Raw genomic sequence first — 26,735 nt, forward strand, 5'->3', positions numbered from 1 at the left:
ACGGTACCCTCAGTGCGTATGTCTGCTGCTGGTGATAAGAGCAAGTACAAGTTGCATAACTAGGACTATAATTACCCCAGACTTGATCATGAGTCGTACCCAAATAATGTTTCATACCTGACCAGACAGAAGGCAACGGCTTGGCTTATGGTCCTCAAAAACCACTGTCACGATAGGTTGTCATGGTATGTTTAGCATAGTATAATATATGAATGTGTAATATCAATATCACCAAATAGCAAAAAAGCATCACAGTGTTTTGATCTTCTATGTCAGTAGTTGTGCACAATTGTCTTTCATAAATTAAACCAGGTGAGTGATCTAATCTAGACAAACCTGCCCTAAAAAGGCTTTAAGCACACATTAGCTTACTAAGTTCCAGACAGCCACTGGGGAAAATGAGTGGCTTTTCCTCATAATTCATAGTCTCACCCCACTACAACACATGCACTGTTTCTTCAGAGTGCATTTCCCACAAGCCTCGGCAGCATCGTGCAGCACATCTGTCAGATGACAAATCCAACGTCTGCCATCACGTTCATAAGATGCAGGTGAGTTATTTACACTTTTCTTTCTATTTTAATATTGTTTACTTACCTTTGCTAATTTAAAATGTTTTTGCATTGAATTGTTCAAATTACTCTTATGGACAAGTGTTGAAAATGAGCATTTTTGCTTTAACACTTGAAACATTGCATCTGGTTCGTCTGATGTCATCGGAAATGTCCATATCAAATAAACTATTAATAAAACCTAATAAATAGAAAGTGCTTGTTAACCATGTCATCATGATGAGGTCTGATTAAATAGCTCACAACTGGAGTAGCAGACTGTTCATCCAGCATGGCTAAATATAACCTGCAGCAGGACAAAGTTGATGATTTTTGCATGTGTCACATAGAAAGTTCAGAGCTTGAATTTCCCGTGATGCGCTTGGGTCAGACAGAAGCATGTTCTATTTGGCCAAACTCGAACTATTAGATAAGAGTTCGCCCCGTGGTCTCTTTCCCCAAGTCTACTTTTGGTGCTTTGTCAACCAAAACAACATCCCAACTTCAACTATGAAGTACATCCAGGATTTGTTGGGACCAATCAGAGGCGCGTGTCTGTGTGTCACACCAATATGTACAGCAGGGGGCGGGACCAAGGGCGGGACATATGACTGTTGCTAGGGCCTGTCCACGGTGACTCTCACGGTTCACAGCCAATAGCATCACGGTGACTCCTGATTGGCCGAGGGGCGTTGAAAGCCCTCCCCCCGGCGCACACATTGGTCGGACGCGCGGTCACTCACGTCCCATAGTTTTAGTTAGGTGCTGTTGATACTGTAGTTTGGAGTCGATAAGACTCAGAGCAGAATATAGGCTAGCAGCAGACAAACAGCACACACAAGCTGTTTTAACCCCATTCCATTATTTTATATTAGCTGTACATTTGTGTAAATAGACTATTTCTATTTTTATATCGCGGCACCATGATGGAATTTAATTCTCTTTTAATTCTGCTGGAGGCTGCAGAGTACTTGGAAAGAAGAGACAGAGGTATTTCATGGCAAACTCATCAGTCAAAGAAACACCCAGACTGTTTTTTTAGTGATCGGATAACATGGCTTTCTAAAATAGTTTTATCATGCATAAAGTTGACCATGGTGCCATAATGCAGGTATGATGTCACTTTAAAGACAATGGGACAGAGCACAAGCGATGGGGGCAAACTGCACCGACCTGTGCAACACGACTGACAAATACGTGTTATTACAGATATTTATCGCGTGTCATGTTGTACCGACACAGTTTCGCCGGTCGTGACGTGCAGGACATGCGTTATATGTGCTTTGACTGTTGTGTTTTTACTCTTACACGTTTGAAAGTGACTGTTTACGAGTGACATTGAACGGCGCGAGCCTCCGTCGCACTGGCACAGCTGCCAACGCTGCCAGCGCCGCGAGCTCGTCTTATTGAACTCTCTGGAGCAAAACAGAGACTTGACTTTCGAGAGCACGCTGGCTCTCAGAGAGGTTTATGTATCGTTCTTAACCCCATCTTTGTGTTCTCACTCCACAGAGGCAGAACACGGATATGCATCTGTATTACCATTTACCAGCGACTTTTCCAGGAAGAAATCGAAACCCTCAACAATCCCCAGAAAAGCTCAGAACAATAGGTGCGTTTAACTTTATTATACTGTTGCGTGGCGTGCCCGTGGTGCCCCCGGTGCCCGTGCAAAGTGGGTTGGAGCTGCGCGGCGCTGTGCTTGTCACCTCTCTCCTCTCTCCTCTCTGCCTGGGCTTGGCTTTCTGTTTTGGTCTCTCCAATAAACACTGCCACGCGTACACTGTCAACTCTGCTGCCTCCACTCCCACTCCGGTTCTCACGCACACCTCCTCCTCTTTCCACCGCCACAGCCCCTGCACAGAGGACATGCCCACAGCAGCCACTCTCTGCAGCCACTCTCTGCAGCCACTCTCTGCAGCCACTCTCTGCAGCCACTCTCTGCAGCCACTCTCTGCAGCCACTCTCTGTAGCCAGTCTCACACCAGCTCTCACCTCTGCAAAGCCCCACACAGGCCTCTTCTTATGTGGTTGGCGCTTTTTTGCTTGTGGGAGCTAAAGAATCACATCAGAGCGTCTCATGTCAGAGCCACAGAGCCACATTTTTCATATGCACGGCCCAGAAACAAAGCAGACAACAACAACAACAAAAATCGAGTGTAACTTATGCATTTGCTGCCATTATTGCACAAAAGTAACAAACAGAGATATTTTTCACTGAACAGATGTAGTTTGTAATGCAAGAGTCCAGTTTCTACTGCACAACAACAACAACAACAACAACATCGCTATGACACAGCAGTATCCTCTACACATAGGTCAGTGGCTGCTCTCTGATGGTTTTCTGAACTAGTTTCCTTTAACTCTGGGGGAAAAAAAGCACAATACAAAGCTATGTAATACAAAAGTGTAAACCAGGTCCGTTTATTTTCCCCGTTAGTTACTCGGTGTTACTTAGTTAGCAACAATCTCAAATATCTGATCACCACTACCAACTTTCTACTTTCAGTTTAATTTTGATAATCCAGAATTTTAAACAGCAACTAAACACTGATTATCCGGGACATATCATTTAATTAATTTTGACATGTAGACAACAAGAACATAATATTGATTGACTATAAACATGCATTGAAATAAACAGATGAAATGCAGCATCAAATGAATATCTTAATTGGATTCAGGCTTAACAAACGAAAGTAAATAAATCCGAGTCAAAGCGAACTCAATCATTTAATTCCTATAGTAGCACATCCCATCTGGACATGATCGGGCCTTCGATGGGGGTTTGGCCTCTGGTGCTGCGTGCAAATGTAGGTCGCCGGCTATATTAGGTGCAAGTGAACTAAAATTGATCATTATTAGCTATTTACGTCACTTTTTGTCAACACTTGCTGCCCTGGAACTGCCCAGCTTTTTGCCATTTCTTAGATATTACCCCATTTTCGCTTGAGCTTTGCCACTACACGAAAACCGGCTTTATTCCTTTGTTTCCCTGCACTAATTACAGGCTCAAAAATGTGATGTGAAAGAGCCCGGCGTAATTGCATGTGTTTGTCTTGTCACAAAACAGAGGTTGTAAAATTCCTCGAGTCAAAGCGGGTGGATGGGGGAGGGGGGCTGGCCGGGGGGATGTGGCAGGTGGGTGTGGTGCCCGGGCTTCAACTTGGGCCCATTCAACAAACTCGCTCTTTTACCGCCTTATTTTGACGTTGCCCGACCGCCTCCCTTCGCCCGCTGCCCCCTCGATCCTTTTGGAATCAACAGGATGCCACAGGGCACTGGAGTAAAACATGTTTGATCTCACTCACATATTTTTAGCACACTGGCGTTGTAAGGACAATGCAGCGACGCAGCCAAAACCTGCTCTTTGAGACTAAACAAAACGTGTTTACCCATGGCGCGGGCATACTATTTAAAATTATATATATGTATTTTTAGCGAGATGCAATTTTCTTGTTGTCCAATCCAATGCATGTTTTGACTGCATGTGGCACTACCCTCTCAAAGGTGTGTGTGCCAACCTGCTGACACTACAGGTCTGTCGGCAATACCTTCCTTAGAATGACGCATTACGTGTCATTTCCTGGTTATCAACGTACATTTCTCCATTGTAACGAGCAAAGACCGATACGCATTTTAGAAGAATTCGTTTCCATGGCTACGGTTGTGTATCGTCTGAATAACCAGCATGTTGAGGGGAAAACGATACATTATTTGTGGTCCTAGTAAGTTTGTGGCAGCAAGTAAAAAATAAAAAAAAGGAACAATTTACAAGCAGACTGGATGCCAAATAATGCTATAAAATATCAACAACAAATATTATCACTCAAAATGTTAAATGATTAGTAGAGTAAACGTAATTATCAACAGTGTAAAACAATGTAAAAGTGTGTTATCTTGTGTTAGTTGGCCTTGGGTGTCAATAATCCAGTTCCTCCACCTGCACATGAGCCAGTGCAGTTCCCCCCGATGCATGACGGTCAAGTGCAGTGGCCGACCTTGTCACACACAGCTGTGGGAACGACGGCTTGGGGCCAACACAAGGGCCCTCAAACCAGCGGAAAATGTGAAAAGGCTTGTTGTCCGCTCGGCCTTTTGTTGTTGCTGTTTTTGTTTTTATTGCCTCGGTGGTATCCATGACGGTCCCATGAACAGAGGGCCTGTTTCAGATGGACTGCCGTGCCCTCGCTGCTCTCATCATAATGGGGCTCTCCTCGGAATAGCCCACACGCTGAGGAATTCTGCGGCGTCTCGGGCCTCCAGACGTCTGAGAGTGTTTTTATCTGCGCTCTCTGCTCGGGCCAGCACGCGCACACACACACCACCGCCGCCGCCGCACCAAGCTCCAGCCTCACTCACTCACTCTCTGGGCAGTTAAAAGCTTGGCTGGTTAGACCCCATTCACTTGTTAAGTATAAAATAGGGCTCCTATCTGTTCCATTGACGACTGCTTTCCTTGGACGAGTTTGACCATTCATCTGAAATGGAAGAATGCTTTGTGAATGGTTTTCAAAGTGCATCAATTCAGGGCAATTACTTGGTGCTACTAATTTCCTAGTTGTCCCATTGCATTTTGCACATTGCTTACTGTAGGACTCCTATTATAGATAATAATACACAATCCAGTTTGCTGGTAGTGAAAGTGTGGGTACCATTCTGTACTTCTGTACACCATCACAGTTGTGTCTTGCCCAAGGGCACAGCATCAGTTGCTGGAAGCAGCTTTGGGTCACTATATTAAGTCAAAAAAGAGCATGGGAACATGTAGCTGTTTCAAGTACTTTGATTCATTCATAGATTTGAGATAACTCACTCTTTTAAACTCAAGCCAGTAGCTAGAATTCAGTTAAAAACACATCTATTTTCTGAGACGGTAACTTCAGACACTTTCTCCTGCTCCTCTGGGGAATCTCAAGGTGTTTCTAGCTTAGCCATCATTTTGAAGTTAGGACACCAACATACTGCTTGTGCAAACTGAATTAGAAAATGTATTTTTCTTGCACAAGCTCTGACCACGAGCAGCCTGGGGCACGACGCTGCATGCATACTGGACAAACAGTAGTCAAAATGTGTCCTATTTGAAAACTATCGTTGCTATATAAGCTCGACACGTGGAGTGACAGTTGTCACGCAAAGGCCCTAGAGCTTACAAATAAAAAGCTAATATTTTGCACACTTATTATAAAACGTCTATTTTGGGACAAACGCTCCAACTCATGAAAGTGCACGCTCTAATCCCGCTGCAAACACAGGCCTTCAGCGACCAATGAATATGAACCAGATAAGGCCCGTCTGGCAGAATTGTTGTCACCCATTCTCTTTGATCTTTTCTTTTTGACACATTTTCTTCCTTAAATCCTATGCTGCTTTAAGACATCAGCTTCCACCCGGGTTTAGCATCTCAATGCACATTCTAACCTTCATGTCATATAATTTGATGTGGCTATATTTCCTGACACTTGGTTTTTCTTTTCCAGATCGTCGCACAACGAGCTGGAGAAACACAGGTAAGGTGACATCTGATGCTCTCTGATCTCCCCACATCTTTCATATTTTGTCTTATTAGTATGCGTCTGCCGGGCCAGCCTCCGCGCATTCCTCACATAGTCGAGAGGAGGCTGGCTGCAGGTGAGCGCCGCATACTTTGGCTGGCGGTAAAAAAACAGAGTTGCAGATCACATCGGAGGTCATCTTCAAAGGAGTTCACCGCCAGAAGCGCGCTGTCTTGTACGGTAGATTAGATCTGTCTGCGAGTCACGGATGAGGCTCGCTATCTTGTATGGAAAAGGAATCCTGAGAGAATAAAGTGAAAGAGGCGGGGTCTAATGAAGCCTCGCCCGCTTCTATGCGCCAAAAATATATCTGAAAAGAATCTGAAAAGGAATTATTGATTTGTTGTTTCTATCTAGACTCTTGAGCTTGAAGGTATTGCATTTTAAAGTTTGTAAAATAATCATGCTTAGCTATTTGGTCATATTAGTAATTGTATTGTTATCATGGCTATAGGGGTGGGCGATGTTGAGAAAAAACATGTCATTTAAGTTTTGTCACTCAAACAATCGTGAAATGTCTGTAAAATGAATCACAAACAGAAATATCACCTGCAGCAGACAAAAACGGTGGACATTCAATGAAAAAAAGGCACTTATTGACCAAAGTAAATGTCCCTTTTAGTCCAAAGTCCGTCAAACTTGCCCCATTTTCAAATCAAGTTCGAATGTGATTCTTTCCATCTTGTGAATGTCCTTGAGTCCTTGAGCAATTTGTGTTGTCAATTCACTTGTGAGGGCCTTTTCCCTGCTGCCAGGAGAAAGTTCCGGAGAGAGCCATTTATTGTGTCCACGGCAGCGTTTTAAGCCCCGAATACATCGTTCTCACATCGATTGGCCTATCTGTTCACAACAAAACCTTCTTTTTCCATTTGTATTTGTAATCAGCTCTTTTTGTGGCATTTTTACTAAAAACGATATACCGTATTTTCCGGACTATAAGTGGCACCAGCCAAAAAATGCATATTAGAGAAGAATAAAACATATATAGGATAAGATAAGCCTTTATTTGTCCCACAATGGGGAAATTCCAGCAATTCTTTGCAACACAAAGTAGGTACAGAAGTGAATAATAACAGATATAAAGTTGCACTGGAGTATGAAATGCGGTTGCAAGTGTGAAAATAACAAATAATATCACATATAAGTCGCTTTGGAGTATAAGTATAAAAGTATAAATACAAGTATAAGTCGCACCCCGGCCAAAACTATGAAAAAAGGTGCAACTTGTAGTCCAGAAAATACGGTACTCGATAATCAAATTTTACATATCTTGAAAACAGCATTCACAATATGATCTAAATTTCAACATCTCTGATTGGAAATTCAAATGATAAAACAATGTAATACCTATTGGCAATTTTCATGAAGTGGTGGAGGTTAAGGCTTTGAAGAAATCAGTCATTGTTTTTACACAATTTGCATTATCCATTTACACCAAGCCAATACTTTTTTTTAATTGTTCACTCAGAAAACATTTAGGCAAAGTTTGGGTTCTGATCCAGCCACTTTTCCTAATAAAAATAGAGATTAGACGACACAATGTGGACCTCTTCTACTTAAAAAAACAACAACTTGAATCGTGCTGTGCTTTGTTAACATTTCTTTGACATTTTCCACCCCCAAAATCCTCGCATGCTTGTGGTTTAAGATCGGTCGCCACAGAGCAAACAGCTGATGTGACTCGTTGTGTTGTGCGTTGTGTTTTGCGTGGTGTAGTACGTGACGCTCTGACTGTCAGCTCAGGGGAGGCTCGCTCGTTGCCATAGTCACGTGTGAGTGAGTAACGTGCGAGCGGAGAGACATGCAGGGACATATTCTCTCTCCACTCTCTGACCCGGGCCGCAGGTGTCGACACACCGGGGTTACCTCATGTCCGATGGCGGGCGCGGTCAGGTTGTGACGTCAAAGCCGAGGCGACGTGCAAGTGCCCGTAAAGTTCCATCATGTCGTTAATCACTTCCTTTGCTGTTATTATTACACACGATTACGTACATTCTATGAAACCTGTTCAGTTTCTTGTAAATCTGCGCTTTCACCTTTAGATATTACTTAATTCGTTAGTAACCGGATGTCATTCAAATGTGCAATAACGACTGGATATTGCATTGGAATTAAGTGGTGATAGTTTGATACTTTGACACATTGGACTGAAACTCATGTTTGTCATGTTTATTGATCAGTTTTTAACGTTTTTTATACAATTCAAACTCCAGACTAGTGTTGTCTAAAGCACCGATATCCAGATACTCATTTGAAGAAGTATCAATAAAAAACACACACATAAAGAGGACTAAAGTTTCTGGATACCTTTTGAATGGTCTTGATCTTTACCAGATCTATCCTCTAGTCTCCAAAAAAAACAGATATTAAGTTTCGAGCCATTTTGTTTGTATTGAAATCAAGTTTGAAATGGTATTATTGTGACAAAACTGCCCCAGACACATTTACAGAAAACCTTGAGCATTTTTGCAGCATGTGGTAATGGTAAGGTAATGGTTTCTTGTAATTCAGATCACTACATGGAGGAAACAAATAAATTAAAAAAAACAAAGAAAGTAAAAGGAAACAAAGAAAAGTAAAAATACAATACAATAAATAAAATACAATTAAATACTATTAAATACAATAAATATAATAAATACAATAACAAAATGGCTCGTTCTGTCCTTTTTTGTGGTGTCATACTGTTGCTAGGCGCCAGTGACATATCCTATTTTAATGGCTACTTTTGGTGAAAAATGCACCTTTTTTATAATGACAGTTCTTGTGGTGAAGAGTTATTATTGTGAGCCGGCTAACCACTGCATCCTGATTAAATCCCTGTCTGGACCTGTGGTGGGAAATTACATGGTCATTACACCGACATCCAGGTGCCCGAAACTGTGACATCAGGCAAAAACGGCGTCAGCTCGCCATGTGCTGTATGTCATACCTAAATCAAGCTTTATCAATTCCTGGAAACATACGGTACATCCCCGTCTTTAGAATGATAGTGATGAGGGAAAACGGCAAAGTAAGAAATGATGAAAAAGCAAAAAGACGTGACCTGATTTAAACTTTTCTGTTCAAAGGACTTCCTCTTGTCTCAGTACCAGACAGACGGAACCAGCGTCTCCGATTGTCTGACTCTGCAGTTCAATTAAGTGTACACAAAAGCAATTTCAGTCTTATCGACGTCTCCTTGTTGGTCTAAAATGTCAACAATTTCGTCTCAGAATAGGTATCACTAAATGCATCATATCGGCTTTTGCTTGATGGAATTTATTTTGTCCCTCCTTTCTTTACGTCATGCCATACTTTGCTCCACCAGTCATCTCCCCGGTCAAACCTGTTAACTTGGTTCTAGTGTGGACTCTTCAGCGCTCTTCAGTCGCCAGCCCGTGGTCACGCCCGCAGATGGCACACCGCTGCAGGCTTGACTCACCGTCTGTGTTGATCATGTGCTCCGGTGTTTTTTTTACGACGACACAGACACATCCTTGTACTGTAATTTTAAGAGGTAAACCAGGTGTCTCGGCAACGCCCACAAACGTGCGCCACAAATGTTTTTCACGTGTCGTCAAAGCTTTGTTTCGTGCAAAGGACATGTCAGTGATATAACGGCAAGGGCATCACCTGATAATCACCACTTGTGTTTGTCTGAATCATGACACGAAGGAGTATAGTAAAATATCCAAGTGTGGAGGTTGTTTCAGGCCAGCATTGAATTAGGATGAGCTTTTGGAAGTAAAAAACAACAAAAACAACATTCAGTTCAAACACGTCGAGGAACATAATATGTGAGAGAGACCTGACCTACTGATCTAATACAGGAATGACATGCACTTTAGAACACGTCTGGACCAAGTGGTTTTAAAAGGTAATTTTGTTGTTAGCAGAAGTTATGTTCAGTTACAGAGACTATTAATAGCAGTATTTCTTTGCACCATAACAACAAAGTAGTTTTCTTGACGTGTGAGTGCGAGCAGATAACTAAGAATTACGCTAACTATACACACAGAATGTAATAACTTCATAAAACTTCAGCAACTACTTGAATATGTAGCCCTGATAAATATGTAAGCTACGGCGTCTGCACTTTCTATTTATCATCAGGCCTTCTTTGTGGCGCTGGCAGCTCGGCGGGATCGCTTGCACCGAGGTCTCTCACAAACGTGATGGCTGGTGGCTTGGCAGCAGCGAGCGGTCATATATTTGTGTCCCGTTATCAGAAAGAGCCCACTGAGCCCTGTCCTGACACAACCCCTTATCAGATTGAACTGTGTGTTGGCCCAGATGATGCATTGTGGTCCCCAGCCACTGGCATCGGTCGCGTTTGTGCCAGTCTTCGCTCTAAACCGCACGCTTCCTTTTCGAGCAAGGCCGTCCGGTAGATTATGAAACTTTTTGCTTTCCCACATATCACCTGTTTACAGGAAGTTGGTGACTGTCTGCTATGTGAACACACTTCCCCAAATTGAAAATAGTAAAGGATTTACTCAGCTATTTTTGACCACATAGATGCCACTCAGACGTCAGGTGATATCAGCTGCGTTTATGAAATCAGGGATTCTCCAGGTGTGGCTCAACAACATGTGATCGTGGGAGTTAACTGTGGCCTCAAAACGATACTGAAATTAAAGACTTATGTAATTTATTGTAAAGAGAAAAATAAACTTGTGTTTGTATTTTTTACCATTATTGCACTGGGACGTCTACAACCGCACAGCATAACACAAGGGTCTTTATACTTCTAACATTCATATCATCTTGAGTGATGAAAAAGGGGGGATTTAAATGTAGATAATTTTACAATACAAACAGAAATTACTTTTGGAAGATGTGAAATGTTACTTCCTCTAAGTTATATTTGAAGAAAGTGTGTTGGTCGAGTAAATCTGCGTCTGTCCACGTGCCTCATGGACACAGGAGCTGGTGTGAGTTTGTCACGCTCGGATCTTCCCTCTAAATTAATTCTGGCGGTGTCCTGTACTCCCAGCTGTGATGGATGACTTATTTGGGCTTTGAGAGTTCTTTCCCCTTCACTATACACAAAGTGTGTGTGTGTGTGTGTGTGTGTGTGTGTGTGTGTGTGTGTGTGTGTGTGGGGGGGGGGGGGGCCCTTGCTGGTTTGTTTGAGTTATTACACTTGGTCAGTAGGAGGGAACAGCACGCAGAGCCCTGTTACTTCACCCCTTCTGTCTATTTCTCCAAAGGCCACATCTGTTTTTTTCCTCCTTGTATTTTTTCCCCTCCTCGCTCCTTGGTCTTCATTCGGCCCCTGAAAAGTCTCTGAGTCAGCAGAAACTTGAGCAAAGCAAGAACAGCAGAGAGGATCTTTGTTAACTTTGAACCTTTTTGTTTTGGTTGTTTTTGTATTCTTTTCCATAACTTTGAATGGTCATTACAAGGACATTTATACGGCTCAATTCTCCAATCACTGTTTTCGTTCAAACCAACTCGTGTGACAGTCACGTGCTGACACGGGCTCCCGGGTTTTGTGCTCCTCAAATGTCACTCAGTCGGTGGTATTCATTAGGCTTGCACGGGCTTATGACCCCCAATAATGAACACTACTGTAAGTCCAACTAAAGGGCTAGGAACGAGGATGTGAGCGCTGCAAAAGTTTTATATCTGACATGTAATCATGATCACATAACTAATATAGCTTAGTATAGTAATAGCAATAGTAGAAGTACTGCTGTGGAAGTGAAAGCTAATTTGTGGTAAAGGTACAATGCATACCCAAACTTTCAGGTCAATATCAATGCTAACATTTCTTTTTCTGACATTTTGACTTGTTATTATGAAAATGTACATAATAATACCAATACTCCTGCTACCACCACCACCACCACCACCACCACTGATAATAATACTTTTACTTTTACATTTAATTTCACTCAATCCACGTTATTACACAACTTCCAGTGTCTTTTCAGCACATGTTATTTGAGGACAGAAGCATTTCGCAATCAGTCCACTCCGGATGCCCCAAGACACCTTATCCTCATTATCATTAGCAGGATTCGAGATTTGGTACAATCTCAATCGATAACAAGTAACAACATGTTTCAAATTATATTTTTGTAGCTGTAGATTGTACAATTGTTGACCAAGTCTGTGACCTACGGGGGTCACATGTGGAGTTTGTGCTGCCGCGGGTCATCGATTCCTCAGCTGTGTGCGGTCAAAGCTATTGATTTCCTCTATAGCTCTATCGCTGGTTGATTGTATGTGTGCTTGTGGCCTGGGGATGATATTGTACACAGTTTGAAGGTTAGTGCTACTATGAGCCAACGGTACGTAGGTTTAACTGGACATGTGTATAGATTATGCACCGGTCGAAATTTAACATTTGAGTTTGAGTTGCATTGTCTTGTTCGTCTTGGACTTATGTTTGATTGTTTGACAGTAAATAATACACTCAACTTTCTAGTTTGTAACTATTTGCTCAGTAATAACAACACTTTTAAACAGGATGCCTTTAGACTTTACTCTTTTTATCAAGGACACTCATTAGTATCTTAAAAGCCAATAAAACTTGTCTTCCATGTAGTCCAAACATACTGTGCATTTCTCCATCCCTCAAACTGATAAGATATTTTCTTCTTTTCTGTCTCTTTGAATGCACTTTCTGGTTTGCAAAAGTGACGGTTGCAGACCTAATTCTCACTGAGAACGTCCCTGTACCTCTCAGGTAACGCGTTGTCTTTCTGTATCGGTGAACTTGGCCGCAGGCAGCTGAAACTCGTAAAAGAGTGGTACACCACGTCCTCAAAAGGGTGCACACTTAGCTTTGGGGGTTTACAGGGGCAGAAACAAAGTCATTATTAACATGATGAACGCATGGGGCGTACATGTTCAAAAGTTCAATCTGTTGGGGTTTTTTTGTGCTAGAAAAGTGCAGTGCATTCTTGACGTGCCTGCCTCCGTTGACAAGCTAAAATTCAGGTCAGCGGAGTATGCACACAGGCGTTGGAATGTGGAGTTAAGTAAGAGGCAGTTTGTGGGGGAAAAACAAGCGGGAGGGTCACAAAAAACTAGCAAGCTGAGTATTGATAGAATACAGATTTAGCCATGTTCTGCACAGCATGCTCCTATTTTCTTTCTTTTTTTAAACTAAGCTCTGAAACTAGCTAGCTTTTTTTGGCTGCAACTTTTACACTAAACAATCAATCTGGAAAGGTCTAAAATGCCTTGTCCAGATGACAGCGGGTTAATTATTGACGAAGCCCTCCGTGCTATGTTGAAAGGGTAGTAGAAAGTGTATTACTTCCAGAACTTCCCTGCTAGTCTTTCAGTATATTTTAGGGTGACCAGACGTCCCCGTTTACCCGGGACAGTCTCAGTTTAAAGCCCTGTGTCCCATGTCCCAGCAGATGTGTCCAAAACCATTGATTTGTCCCAGTTTTATACAAGACATGTCCCAGCTGTCCAGGTTTTTGACCACTTTAATACCTGCTTAATGTAAAGAGGGGAATATATTGTTGTTTCTTTAGGCAAAATAGAGAAAACGTGGCTTCAAAATAACTCAATTCCTTCATATATTGACTCACAAGTGAACAGTGAAAGAGGTGTGAATGAACCAAATGCCAAACATTTATTTAAATTAACCCACACTTTTGTATCATTAACCCACACTTTTGTATTTGTATCATTACTCCCTACCTGTGTGTCCCAGTTTTTAATTTAGAAAATCTGCCTGCCGATGTATGCAAATCACACGGGAAGTCATTTGCCTGATTCAAAAATGTTTCTTGTTTTTTTCACCTCTTAAATTTTCTCTTGACATCTGTTTTTCTCCAATGTGCCAAATTACAGCGGGAAGAGATGTAGTTATTGTACAAGGGATTGTTTGAGCACAAAATAAAATCAAATAAATCTAATTACGAGGCCTTCCTGAGTGCGCCCTTGTTTTCCGGGGAAGCCAGTTTACTTTGTGGCTGTAGCGCTGATGAGGGAACAACACGGGGTTTAATGTCGTCGTTTAATCAGCAGTGTACTACTTCTGAAGGTATAGTGCTGTTGTGAGAGCTTAAACGCCCCCTCGCTGTGACATGGTTTCAAAAGGTAGCTGGATATATTAAAAAAACATCAATGACTACGTTACATGTCGTGGTTACATTATGACTGGTGATATTCTGAGTTACGGTAAAAACACAAAGCTAATATCGAGTCATGACTGTATTGAAACTACAATGCTTATCCAGGAATGATTGCAAAATGGTGAAATTGTACTATTAGTTTGTTGCTTGTACATTTCATATTCAAATGTATTGTATGCCAGATTATAGGCTATAGAATAGATTATTGCGTTAAATTTAGTGGTAGTAATATTGCTTTTGCCTATGCCACTGTGTTAATTTCTTATCTGCAGGCCTATTACTAATCTTTGCATGTTACTGAAGGATTTGTTTTTGCATACATGGGCTTTGCACAGCGGGAGGGTGTGGCTTCCCCAGCGACAGCAAACAAACCACTGACATTTGACATCAGGGTGATAAAAGATGCATCTCGTGTCTCCCTGCTTGTCTGGAGTTCGCGGTGTGGGCAGCGTGGCAAACCACCAGCTCACATCGAGGTTCACCGTGTCTCTTGCACTGCAAAGAACGCGCAATACCAAAAAATAAAGAAAAGAGTAATGGAGGGATTGTTGGGAGTACATGGCTATTATAACCCGGTTGCAGGACACGGCAGCAAATATACGGATGATGTTTGATGAGGACATGGATGTGGTGTGTTGTATGATGTGCTATGGAAAACAAGATGTGCTGCACGCGGGTTTTAAAGGCTCAGTAGGTCGCAGGGACGCACCAAACTCAACAAAACAACAACAACATAACATAGCGCCATGACACCCCATCAACAAAGAGCTGCAGTCGATTTCACTCGAGCACCTGTCCAAGTCGCACTCTCAGCTTCTGCACGTCTGTTATTCCAGATCTGTGTCAAATGTAAATAGTTGGAGGGTAGGTCTCCGAGGCAACAGGCAGACTGATGAAGTGCCGCTCAATAGCCTACTATGCGTGTTGTGTTTGCTAACGGCCCGCGGCTATAGGATCCCAGAGTGCACCTCCTGCCCTCCTCCTCCTCCTCCAGCCGTATGAGCGTTCTGTTAGCCCAGAAAGCTGCAGGCCAGATGTGGGACCACTCCCCTGGCAACTCCAGATTCCAGCACCTCACCACAGAGATCTGCACTCACGCCACGCTACCCCCACTTTCACTTGACATTACGCACGCCGCTCAGATGAGACGTAAACGGCACTGGAGCACGTTAAAGAGCAAATGTCTTGAATAAGTTAGTATGAACAGTTTGGACCGATATCACAATGTCACGATATCACATTTTAGTATTGTGAGAAAAAACATCATAATATAACAATTATTCACGATTACTGAGACTGTGACCACACAACAGTGAAATATTTATTTTCCTTCGTTCTCGTGGTCTCACACATTATTATTCCTCAAGGCTGTGACCTGATTTACAAAATGTAACTTAAAATGAAGTAAAGTGTGACGGAAAACGGCCAGATAAAAAAAAGTTATTTACAGTTAGGTCTATTTTTCTACTGTATATTGTACAGAAATACTTAATTTTGCTTCTAAAATGGTAACAATTATTATTTTTTGCTTCTTAGTTTGCAATACGTTTGTTCAAATATGCTGAATTTCACTGTATGCTAGCAATGTCAGGATTATTTAGGATTATTTAGTCACAATATAATCGTAAGAACTAAAACATTTTAAATAGTGAATTTTTTAGGAGCAAAATTCCTTTCAGTTCAATCTGTTCAACAAATAAGTTGCATCTAAATGTGAAGTGCTTTTTATGTGACTTTACTTTTGCATTCAGAAATGTTAAGCTGGTCACATACTATTCTATTTCTCTTTAGTTTTGTTGTGTGTAAAGTAATCGATGGCTGTAATTGACTAAAGAAACACTTGGTCGACTGAAAACATAAAGGTTGACAACACGTGGTGCAAGTATACAGTGCATTTAAATGCAAAAAGGCACCATAAACTCACACTTAAATCTTTATATAACCCCCCAAAAAATATGTATTAGACTGAGAAACATTTTTACTGATTAAAACACCATCAATCGACTAATTGACTAAACGTCTACAGCCCTAGTTTCTTCTCACAATATCAATGCATTTAATTTAATATCGTGATGTTCCTAATGCTAGCCAGAGTCAATAAATACCGATTGCAGTAAGTGTTATGTGTTAATGATAAATGGGTGATTCAAACACCAGCGAGGGCGTAAGTCAAATCAACAGAGCTGACAATAGTTGAGCGCAGTGGCCCGTGCAACAGCAGGACACATCGTAGCAGTGTTTCTGGTGACCTTTGACATTATTCTGGTGAGTTTGGCCGGTTGCCAGCGTGTCCAGCGTGTCCTGTGCGTACAGTGAAGGAATGCACCGCAGCTCATTAAACGGAGCAGTCGCCGAGCGCAAACCTCCGAGGACTGTCGTTGTTGTTGTTCGCCGCAGTCAGATGCAAACCGAGACACAATGTTTGTAGAAGCTCAAGCTACAAATTGTCCACTGTTCTTGTAAATTGTGCATCTGTTGTGAAAATCGAAGCACTAGTCAGCAGTTTCAATGGCCTGTTCCAGTTTCAGTGTAGTGCAGCTTTCAGAGGAAAACTTTTTCTTCTTCTTTTCCTTCTTTTTCCCTCCTGCGCCTTTGCTTTGGTTTGGCAGCGAGCCCTGCATCTGATGACAGCGGGGGGTTGGGGAGGGCCAGGGCCAGAGATCAGACACAAATCATCCCGTGGTACTACGCACGTGAGAGCAGGCGGGTGGGCTTGACCTGTTCTATTGTTTTTCAAATCTTAGAAACACACTTTTTCTAAAGGTAGAAGTTGCTTCGGGTTCAATAACAAACAATACCAGATACTTTTTGTTTACCAAAAAAACAACTTTAAAAACTTCTCTGTACTAAATATACACTTCTTCATTAATATGTCCCCAAAACAAATGAAAGTGTATTGGATGTTTTTTCTTTGGCATTAAAAGTTAACTTGTGACTCCAGTTATGTCAAGAACATGCCTGTCTGTGAGACAAATCAGCCCTCACACTGCAGCGTTATTCGTATGAGCTAAATGAAAGAGGGTCCCGTTCCTGACTCAAACCACCTGAAAAATGTGCTGTGATTTGAAAACACACAGATCGGCAGCTACTCCACACACACACACCATTAGGTTCAGGCAGTGCCACACATGACACCGCTCTTTGAGCAAGTCTAATAAACATTGCGTGACCAGGCCTTAGCTCAGGAATAACAAACGTGAGTGAGGGAGGGTCCCGCGCTGCTTACTGAAGGAGAATAGTGTGTGTGGATGTAGCACATGCTGCTGGGACGGCCTGTCAGCGACACTGCCAGCTTTACCCAGGACTGTGCGTGTCTCCACCAGAATCCAGAGCTATATGTCGCTATTACAGGCCCATTATTAGAAAACAAATCATTTTCATACAACATGTAATTGAAAACACACTTGAAAACAGTGTCGTCTTGCGACTGCTGACGCTCCCTAGAAGCCCTTTAATTGTGTTGCAGTAACAGATATGCTGGGAAGTGTGTTGCACTATAATAGCTCACCTCTACACAAAACTATTTAAATTATGTCGAGGTAAAAGACTTTAGCAGACTGCACCTGGGAGTCTATGATTTTATTAAATTAGTGTGTATCTTGGTCCTTATCTCTGCTAACTCGCTTGTGCAACGCTGGTGTTTTTTCACTTTGAAAAACTTAATGAAAAGCATATTATGGAGATGGGTCATCTAACTGGTTTGGATAAAAGCAACTTCTGTATGTTTGTATGCGCAGTGCATTGACCTGAAAAGCCTTTTGTTTTGGAACAGGGGTTAGGGTTGCTTGTTCCAGAGTATGCAGCTTTATGTCTGCTTTTGATTTGGGCTGCAGTAAAAACAAGTGTCAGTTGTGAAAGCTGCAGCTCTCTGTCCTCCTCTCATGTGGTCAGCCTGAGTGCCAGGTAAAATATGTGGTCAGCAGCACACAGGTGGGGCTGTCATGAATGAGCCGGTGAATATGGCAGCTTGTAAGGGTCTTATACTGAGTATTTGGGAAACGCCTTATTTTTGTTTTTCATTACAAAAGTGAGTGAGGGAGGGAAATGGGGGCAAGATGGTGCCCATTGGCTCAAGTTACTCTTGGATGATGTGTATGTAGCGCTGCCTGGTGCAGCTGAGCACACTGCACTCAAAGAACCCTTTTTTCAAGTGAAAGTCATCCAGAGCTCGGACCCCACTCCCTTCCCAAAAACACACCCTCCTCCCCCTGCAGACCCCCAGCTCCTTCCTGTGCTCTGCTTCCCCTGGAAGCAGAGCACAGGAAGGCAGACCACAGCCACATGCTTCATGTGGCTGTGGCCGGCAGGTTGAAGGTGGCCCCCGCCCCTGTCCTCACAGGACACTTGTTTCCAGTGGGACTGGGCTGTGTTGCATTTGGCAGGGCAGTGGAGGGGTGCAGTGGACAGGACGGGGAGCAGACTGCCCCCTGGGACTGCAGCAAATAAAAGAGCCAGAGCCCTTTCACATGGCCTTTTAGGAAACGCCTGTGTGCACCTGTGGAGACATAAACACTGCACCGTGTGCTGATGAACACAACAACTTAAAACATATTAAATCTCACTTTTAGACATTGTCGTTTTGGTTTATCTTCAAGAGACTGTCACATTTCTTATAGAAAATAGGATTAGGATATTTGGATAGAGAGAATGATGGTGCACGCCCATCTGCTTGCCCAGATGCTCACCTCTTAATAAAACAGAGCAGATGACTGAGTGGTTCTTTCTGAGAATCTGGCCGCACCCTTCCTCAGAACGACCACTGAGGTCTCAGAAAAGATCAGCTATCTTATCCTCTGTGCATCGTTTCTTTTGACTTTTATATTTTATTTTTGAAGCAGCATACAGAGATTGAGAACTTGCTGAGTCTGAGCTTGTTTGTTGCTATTTAGTTAAAAATGTCCATCTAGATTTGGAACTTTGGAAACTGATAAACAAGAAGGACCTTTGAGGTGAACTGCAACTCTAAACATGCCACATTTTAATTTTCACGTCAAAACAAAACCAAATATGGCTTAACTCCATTTCTTAATCCAAACACTTGTAGTTTCAGGTTTGGAGGCACTGGTTGATGTTATCTGGTGCGTTGGTGTCTGCTGTAGATTCTGAGTCACATTTGTGTGTTTGTGTTTGCAGACGTGCCAAACTACGACTGTACTTGGAACAGCTGAAGAAGCTGGTGCCTCTGGGTCCAGACAGCACGCGGCACACAACACTGAGCCTCCTCAAAAGGGCCAAGATGCACATCAAGGTAACACACACTGAAGCATTTTGTTTTTGTTTTGACATAAATAGGGAATAGAATAATTGTCAGATTAAGCATAAATCACACTTTTAGGATTAGGACTAAATGCTGCTCCCATAAAATATTGCATACTTGTCAACTGTATAAAATATGTGAAATATGTATAACCAAAGTATTAAAAATAATGTTCCTTTTGTTGTCTTTCCTGAATCAAACCAAATTATCTCTGACAATTGCAAAAAAAGTGCCAGCTCTGGACAATATGGGATTTGTCTTAGGTTGTTTTCTCAGTGCTCAACTTTGGTCGAGGGAAATTTCAAAGGCAGCACATTTTAACCCTTCACTTCCTGTTTATCTCACAAGTTTGGTTTGCTCACCAGAAGACGTGCGCCACTTCTTGCCATCGCGTCTCTCGGAGCGCTTTGATTCACCTCAAGAACTCTTTCATTCAAAGAATGCTAAAAGTAACACAAAGAACAGCTAAACATATCAGTGTTGTCCAGTACATTCTGAGTTGTAAGGAGCAGCCAAAAATGTACTCGTGTAATAGTTTAAAATAATATCAAAATAAAAGTAAAAACTAGACTTGAATATTTAGATCAGTTGTTAAGATGTGGGTTCAATACCTGGCCATTTGCTGAATATCTACTCTCTCTCGCCCACATTTCATACTACAGCTCTCAGGTCAGAAAATATTTGAAAAAGAAATGAATAACGAAACCATATAGGTGCGCCAAATGTGCAAGAAACACACATTTTCAAATCATTCAAAATTATCAACATAAAGGTTTTTTCATACCGTATTTTCCGCAGTATCGGGCGCACTGGGAAACGCCTTATTTTTAATTACACTGGGAAGAGTAAACTAACCTTTTACTCAAGTAAGAGCGTTGTTAAGTCAATGTCAATGTCAAAGTAAAAGCATGAATTTCAAAAACTACTCCAAAGTAAAACAATCTTCCACTCAAGTGAATGTAACAGAGTACCACACGAGCATCTGATTTGTCTTCACATTTATTTTACACACGGCCGTAGACCAAAATGAAGCGTTGTTGTTGTGTCTGTGTGTGCGCCGTGCAGAAGCTGGAGGAGCAGGACAGGAAGGCTTTAAACATGAAGGAGCAGCTGCAGAGAGAGCACCGCTACCTCAAACGGCGCCTGGAGCAGCTGTCTGTGTCCGGCTCTGTGGAGCGCATCCGCACCGACAGCATGGGCTCCACCATCTCCACCGACTCCGAGCAAGGTGCGTGTCCGCCGACTGGCAATGTCGACTTTGTGCGATTTCTGAGTATCGATACCGGCTGAAAATGACTTTTGCTTTGGAATCAGAATCAGAAAAGGTTTATTGCCTTTGCTAAACAGAATTCACAAACATAGGAACTTGCTTTGGTGATTCGGTCCAACATAAAACGATGAACAATGATAAAAAACCTATATAAGTCAAAAAGAAAAACAATTTAATTCTGTTATAGGGTAAAAATGAAAATAAGCTTACTATGTACACAACATTTGATACAAATTTCAGTATCAATTAGTAGTAGTAGTCTGGGTTTTCTCTGTATTATAATCGTCCATCAGGAGTCCATAAACTGTCTGAGTTAAATAAAAAAAAGGACCTCATGTTGAAAAATACAGATTCAGAAAATACAAATAAACGCTGATCCAAATACCAAATTTCACTTCCCGACACTTCTCAATGTCAACAACCATGGTCCAACTATTTATCATCAGCTCATAAACTATTTATATATTGCAACATAACACATATCTGTGTCGTCGTTATGCTAATACGAAGAAGTTGTGGGTTCAGATCTGCTGACCTGCTTCTCAATGTATACAAAAATAATAAACCTCGCTTTGGGTTTCCGATGTGAAAAAACAAAAAAAACAAACACAAATTGCGTGGAGAACAGTAAAAGCAGTTTCTGAGATGACTGACCTGAAACCTCCATTTTGTCATGTAACTTTTGGGTTCACTGTCACTGCTCTGCTTCACCCTGTGCTGAAAAAGAGCCTGGATGTGGTCATGATGCAGCACAACAACCATCAATGCAAAGCCAGTGTACATCCCCCTATGCAAATGAGCAACGGCCAAACCATCTTTACATTTCTCACATTTTACTGATCAAGGACCCCTGTGTTTAAGTATGGCGTTCTAAATGTGACTGTATTTGCCGTATTTATACCTGTTGTACATATAAATTATAGTTTTACACCAATCGAGCAGGCATTTGTGGAGAAAATGTAGAAAAATTACCCAAAAAAAGTGATAGGTACACTCATTCCAGTCGACGTTTATGCATAATTTACACAAAATAAACAGCTCTTTTTGACTCTCTAAACATCAATTCAACAACATAAAGTCACTCTCATATATTTTTATTTATGGTGACGTTAGATGAGTTTTGGGCCAGTAATTTTCCTAGTGTAATTTCCTGGTGTGATGTCATCAACACAAACAGGAAGTGAAATTATAAAAAATGTGCTATTCTGTGATCAAATTGTTATAATGTTTCAGCAAAATTCAAAATATATTTATCTCAAGTGCATTTTAGTTCAACAAGTGGTCCGACCTGCCAGGGGCACTTTAACCCCTACCGTGCTTGTAGGTGATGCCCGGGGTCAAAGGGTAACGCCACAGATTAGCGATAACAAATCAGGCTCTCGTGGCTATTAGCTCCCGGCGTGATTGTGCGCGGCGTCGTGTTTGCTTTCCCCTCTTTGCTTTCAGCTCAAAAGCTTACCATGATCCATGGACGTTGTATAAGAGTAAATGTGGTTTTCATCCGCATTTGCTGTAGTGCGACAGGGCGCGTATACCGTCCAAAAGCGTCTCGTCTGAGCACGGTTTTTGCCTAATCCGGGCCGAGGTAAACACACATGCCGTTGTTTATGAATGGGGCGGGATTAGGGGTTTGGAGCGGAGCGATCTGCAGGCCTGCCCAGGGTTAATGGAGCGCACTCGACTCCAAGATTAATCCACAGCCAGTGAAGAAGAGGAATTTAGTGAAATGAAAGTATATATAACACATGGTCGGAAATTGGTGTTTCTTTTATTAAATTATGCCCTAAGTATAAATTCCTGATCAGACCCCAGCGAGACGCAGTTTTTTCCTTTTGCTTCCCAACTGTGCACATGGTGTGTTATTAGTCTTTTTTTTTTTTTTTTTTGGCTGTTTTTGTGCAAACTAGGTATGTTTTTCAGCAGTGTTAATTTGGTCGACTAAAATATTCTTCATCATTGTTTTTGTAATATGATGATTTAAACAAATGAAAAACAAAAGAACTGACTAAAACTATGTCTAAAGGTAGATATTTTCATCCACTAAAAGTACAGATATTTTTGTTGAATAATAAAAGTTAAACATAAATGAATAAAATAAAATATCCAGTTTTTCAATCCCAGAGCCCCAAACCAGACCAGAAACGACGTCCAGGAACATGTCTGTACTAGTCCCATGAAGCAATGCACTAGAACTGATCATGGTTAAACAAAAATATATATTTTTTCTGTTTGATCAAAGCTATTATGGATTCATTTTACTAAAGTAGCCAGACATTTTTGTCAGAAGAAAAAAAAATAATTTAAGTTTCACTGAATTTTGGCCCTAGGGAAACAGAACTGCACCTAAAGGTTTGGCACAATTTACATGCAAGAAACGTGTGAATAAAATAAAATAAATGTGTTCTCCTGTATTTTTATTTGTTCAGTGTGGTGATGTCATCATTTCCAATCAGGAAGTAAAATGATAAACCTAAACAATTGCCAAATTGGGATTAAATTAGTAAATCATCTGTTCTTTTCTTCTGTATCTACTTGCGTTGCAACACCGAAATTTCCTCATTGTGTGGACAAATAAAGGCATATCTTATCTATAATTATTTGAGCTAGTCCAGCATGTTATGTATCATGGACAGTTCCAAATTAGGACACAAAAGGAGAATAAAATGGACTTACACAGCCACAAAGACCTCAAACTGCACCTGAAACTCTAGGTGGTCTGATTTCTTCACTTTTATTCTATATTTGAGTGATGTATCGTAATGATAAACTGGAGTTCAGAGCATAACACAAGCGCTGTATGTTTTTGTGTCGTTGCAGAGGTGGACATCGAGGGCATGGAGTTCACCCCTGTGGAGGTGGACAGTGTGGACAGTGTGAGCGATGGCGAGGAGGAGGAGGAGGAGGACCACTTCAGCCTCCAGAGCAGCTCCAGTAGCGACAGCTACACGGCCACACATTCCCACAGACTGCAGCCACACCACTGTTAGACCACCGCCCCCATCCACGCCCCGCCCACCTCCACTCAGTCAGGACCGGTCCACCACAGCGGTACTTTACCCGGAAGCACACAAGGCTGCCCATGCCACTTCCCTGACTACTGCCTCCCGCCCCTTAACCACTCACCCTACCTCACCCTGATGTATCCTGCCTCAACCTGCACCTCCTGGCACGCCTTGCCCTCCCGATGCCCTCACAAAACCCCGACAGAAAAGATAGAGGACATTTTTGTTTTGTTTTTAAAGGGGGCGTCTGTGGTGTGACAGCTTTGACTTGTTAATTCTAAGTAATGCTTGTGCAGGACATCAGGTTTAAGCAATGACATGAAAACTTGCTTTGCACTAGGTCTGGGGAAAGAATGATAGTTGTTGCACTTTGTTCTTCTGTGCGACTATCAGACCTCGAAAGTGTCTTCCTAACAAAATGGCGGCGTAGCTTGCTGCTACTTCTGCTCCAAACTGAAAATGCGCCGGCGCTGTCAGTGAAATCTCAGTGTAAATAGATGTACAGTTACTGTCCAAATTGTCCCGTCTCCCTCTGGTTGGGCTGCCTAACCACTAATCCACACTACTGACCACTACACTATACCACCCTATGGTGTGGATGGACTACTGTGTCAACTAAAACAGAGTGGCCTCACAGCTACACTCTATTACCTAAAGATTGGTTGAAATATTGTGTTATTGTGTTTCTTGTCAGTAGCGAATCGATGTAGCAATAACCACAGGAGGCCTGGCTTCCTGGGACTGATTCTGGTGGACTATGAGGTGTAACGGGATGTTTTTTTTCTTTTTTACTGTAAAGTGAGTGATATCGCCATCATCCATAAATTATCATTTTTCTTCAGCGCTGACGTGTTTTCAGAGTGTGTGAGGGCTCAGATTATCAAGTCAAAGCTGTGGGAAAAAACATGAAAATGAAAAAAAGAAGCCAGCTCTAATGATTTCTTCTCTTTTAGCTAGCTTAGTCTACTAAACTAATCATTTTCAGTTGTTTTACGCTATAACAAAACTAATGGGATTTCACCCTTGCTAACTGCTATTCCGTGAGCTTCTGGGCACTGCTGATGACCAATGTAGATCTTTTAATGCACAATAGTCACTATTGACGGAGGAGGCGCTCTGTCGCTCTCTGACCAGTTATGAATTGTTAGGACTCTGTCTCTGAAAGTCTTTAGAGCTTGGCGTCCCAATACTTGGAAAAAGGAGCCAGTCCTGCATGGCAGGTCTGCACAAAAAAATGTATAAAAGACAAGAAAAAGAGTTGCTTACAAAAAGCTACTTGTCACTTAAAGTGATTTTAGCCAGTGTAGTCTATATTTCTTGTATTAAATTTTGTATTATATTTTCCTAAATGTTCTCTTGTAATGAAAAGACAAAAAAGAGTGAGTATATCTATGTATATCTCTATCTATATAAATCTATATGAGACAGACGGACAGGAGGCCAGGCTTGTTGAATGGAGAGCGAGGGCCCCTCTCCCTGGGCGACTCTCCTGCTGTCATTCTGTGCCTTGGTGAGCCTTCCTCCAACATCATCCTCTTCTTCACCTGTCACCCCCTACTCAGGTCGTTGCCCTGGTAACACTCCTCCCCCCTGACCACGTTCTCCTGCTCTGATCGAGTTTAAAGCGTCCATTCCCCCTCACCATGCCAAAAGACTTCAACCAGCTCAGAGGGCGTGTGAACAGAAGACCTCTGTGAGAAACTTAATCACATATTATTTTGTGTATCATTCCTTTTGTTCATATTCAGCTGGGAATCAGACACCTTTTCTCACAAATTTGAAAATGATATTGTGTTTATTCAAAAACATGGGGTAATGGGCCTCGTACGAGTGATATTTATTATATAAATGTCCGGCCGTGTATGAGGTAAACTGTTTCTGTGTTTAAAACTACGGTGTGTAAAACAACATTGAGAAAGTTAAGTAGTAAATATGACTTTTGGCTCATGATTCTCAGTTGAATATTTTTTGTCGCGGAATGAAACACTGACCTCTACTGACTGTATTCCTCCACTGCCCGCTGCACCCTGGGCATCGCCCTCTGACCTGGTCAAAAACCACACACTGGTAATCTCCCATGGCAGCTTCCAGTCGCCCCCCCAACTGTCAACGCCGGGGGTCCAAACTTGCATCGGGGCCTTCTGACGCTCCGCAGTACATTACTCCCCCCGTCATCGTTTTCACCGACCTACCACATGTTGACTTATGTGTTTGGAGTCCACTGGGAGAGGAGCGATAAAAGGAATAATCCAATCCATGGCAGCTTACGGTGTTATCGCTGCCCTCCTGGTGGTCCGTCCCCCCCCAAAAAAAAGTGTTACACCCTGAAGACACAGCAATATTACCATCATGTGCTTTCAAGGGAGGGAGGGGTGGGTTATTTTGACAAGACAAAAGCTGGTAATGCTTTCTGATTCTGTGGTGCGTTTTGGTGACCAACTTTTATTGTTTTTGATGAGTTTATTATTATTATTTTTATTTTTTTTATACCTCCTATCTGCACTCTCTCCATACACTGCAGGAGGGCAAAAGAATACAAATATTTGGGTTGAAAAAGCTGTTTTGTCAAGTTTACATTCATGTCCAGGAGTTGTACGCGACTGTTGTAGCAAAAACAAACAACAAAACCATGTCCATTTCGGATTTAAAGAACAATTTGAATGGCACACGTGTTGATTCTCTTGCACAGAACCTCCCCCACGGGAAAAGTCAAAGACGGGCAGAACGAAATGTCCAGGGCCAGAAATGAGATTATAATTTTTCAGTGGCATCGTTGAGAAATACACATAGCACACTTTTAAGAATGACCGCTTTGTTTTATGCAATGCGTCTGGACGTGACAACGGCGGGGCTCGCGACGCTCGATGAATCTGTTGTTATGGAAATTCTTTTGATGATGTGCCTTGGTAAAAGTTATTTTCTTTAAAAACAACAAGTAGAGATTGTACCGATTATTATGACTGTTAGCTCGTTTAGTTTTATCGCACACATTTATGTCAGGATGAATCTTCAG

The 26,735-nt window shown here is 42.0% G+C and overlaps 1 protein-coding gene across 1 annotated transcript; it reads left to right on the forward strand.

Moving 5' to 3' along the window:
* The first annotated feature begins 1,293 nt into the window (after positions 1 to 1,293).
* Positions 1,294 to 26,657, forward strand: mxd4 (MAX dimerization protein 4). The gene is made up of 6 exons (XM_072462472.1): positions 1,294 to 1,541; positions 2,064 to 2,163; positions 6,032 to 6,061; positions 19,327 to 19,441; positions 20,516 to 20,678; positions 23,538 to 26,657. Exons 1-6 carry the CDS (start codon positions 1,475 to 1,477, stop codon positions 23,705 to 23,707), a joined length of 645 nt encoding a protein of 214 aa, XP_072318573.1. The 5' UTR covers positions 1,294 to 1,474; the 3' UTR covers positions 23,708 to 26,657.
* Positions 26,658 to 26,735: the final 78 nt, after the last annotated feature.

Source organism: Eucyclogobius newberryi, unplaced genomic scaffold (assembly GCF_026437365.1).
Source record: "Eucyclogobius newberryi isolate DKJ021-1_F unplaced genomic scaffold, fEucNew1.0.hap1 SCAF_4, whole genome shotgun sequence".
Classification (NCBI taxonomy): Eukaryota; Metazoa; Chordata; class Actinopteri; order Gobiiformes; family Gobiidae; genus Eucyclogobius; species Eucyclogobius newberryi.

Coding starts and splice junctions, on each gene's coding strand:
- mxd4 (XM_072462472.1), top strand. CDS start 1,475: ATGATGGAATTTAATTCTCTTTTAATTCTGCTGGAGGCTGCAGAGTAC. Junction 2,164..6,031: donor AGAAAAGCTCAGAACAATAG/GTGCGTTTAACT, acceptor TTTCTTTTCCAG/ATCGTCGCACAACGAGCTGG. Junction 6,062..19,326: donor AACGAGCTGGAGAAACACAG/GTAAGGTGACAT, acceptor TTGTGTTTGCAG/ACGTGCCAAACTACGACTGT.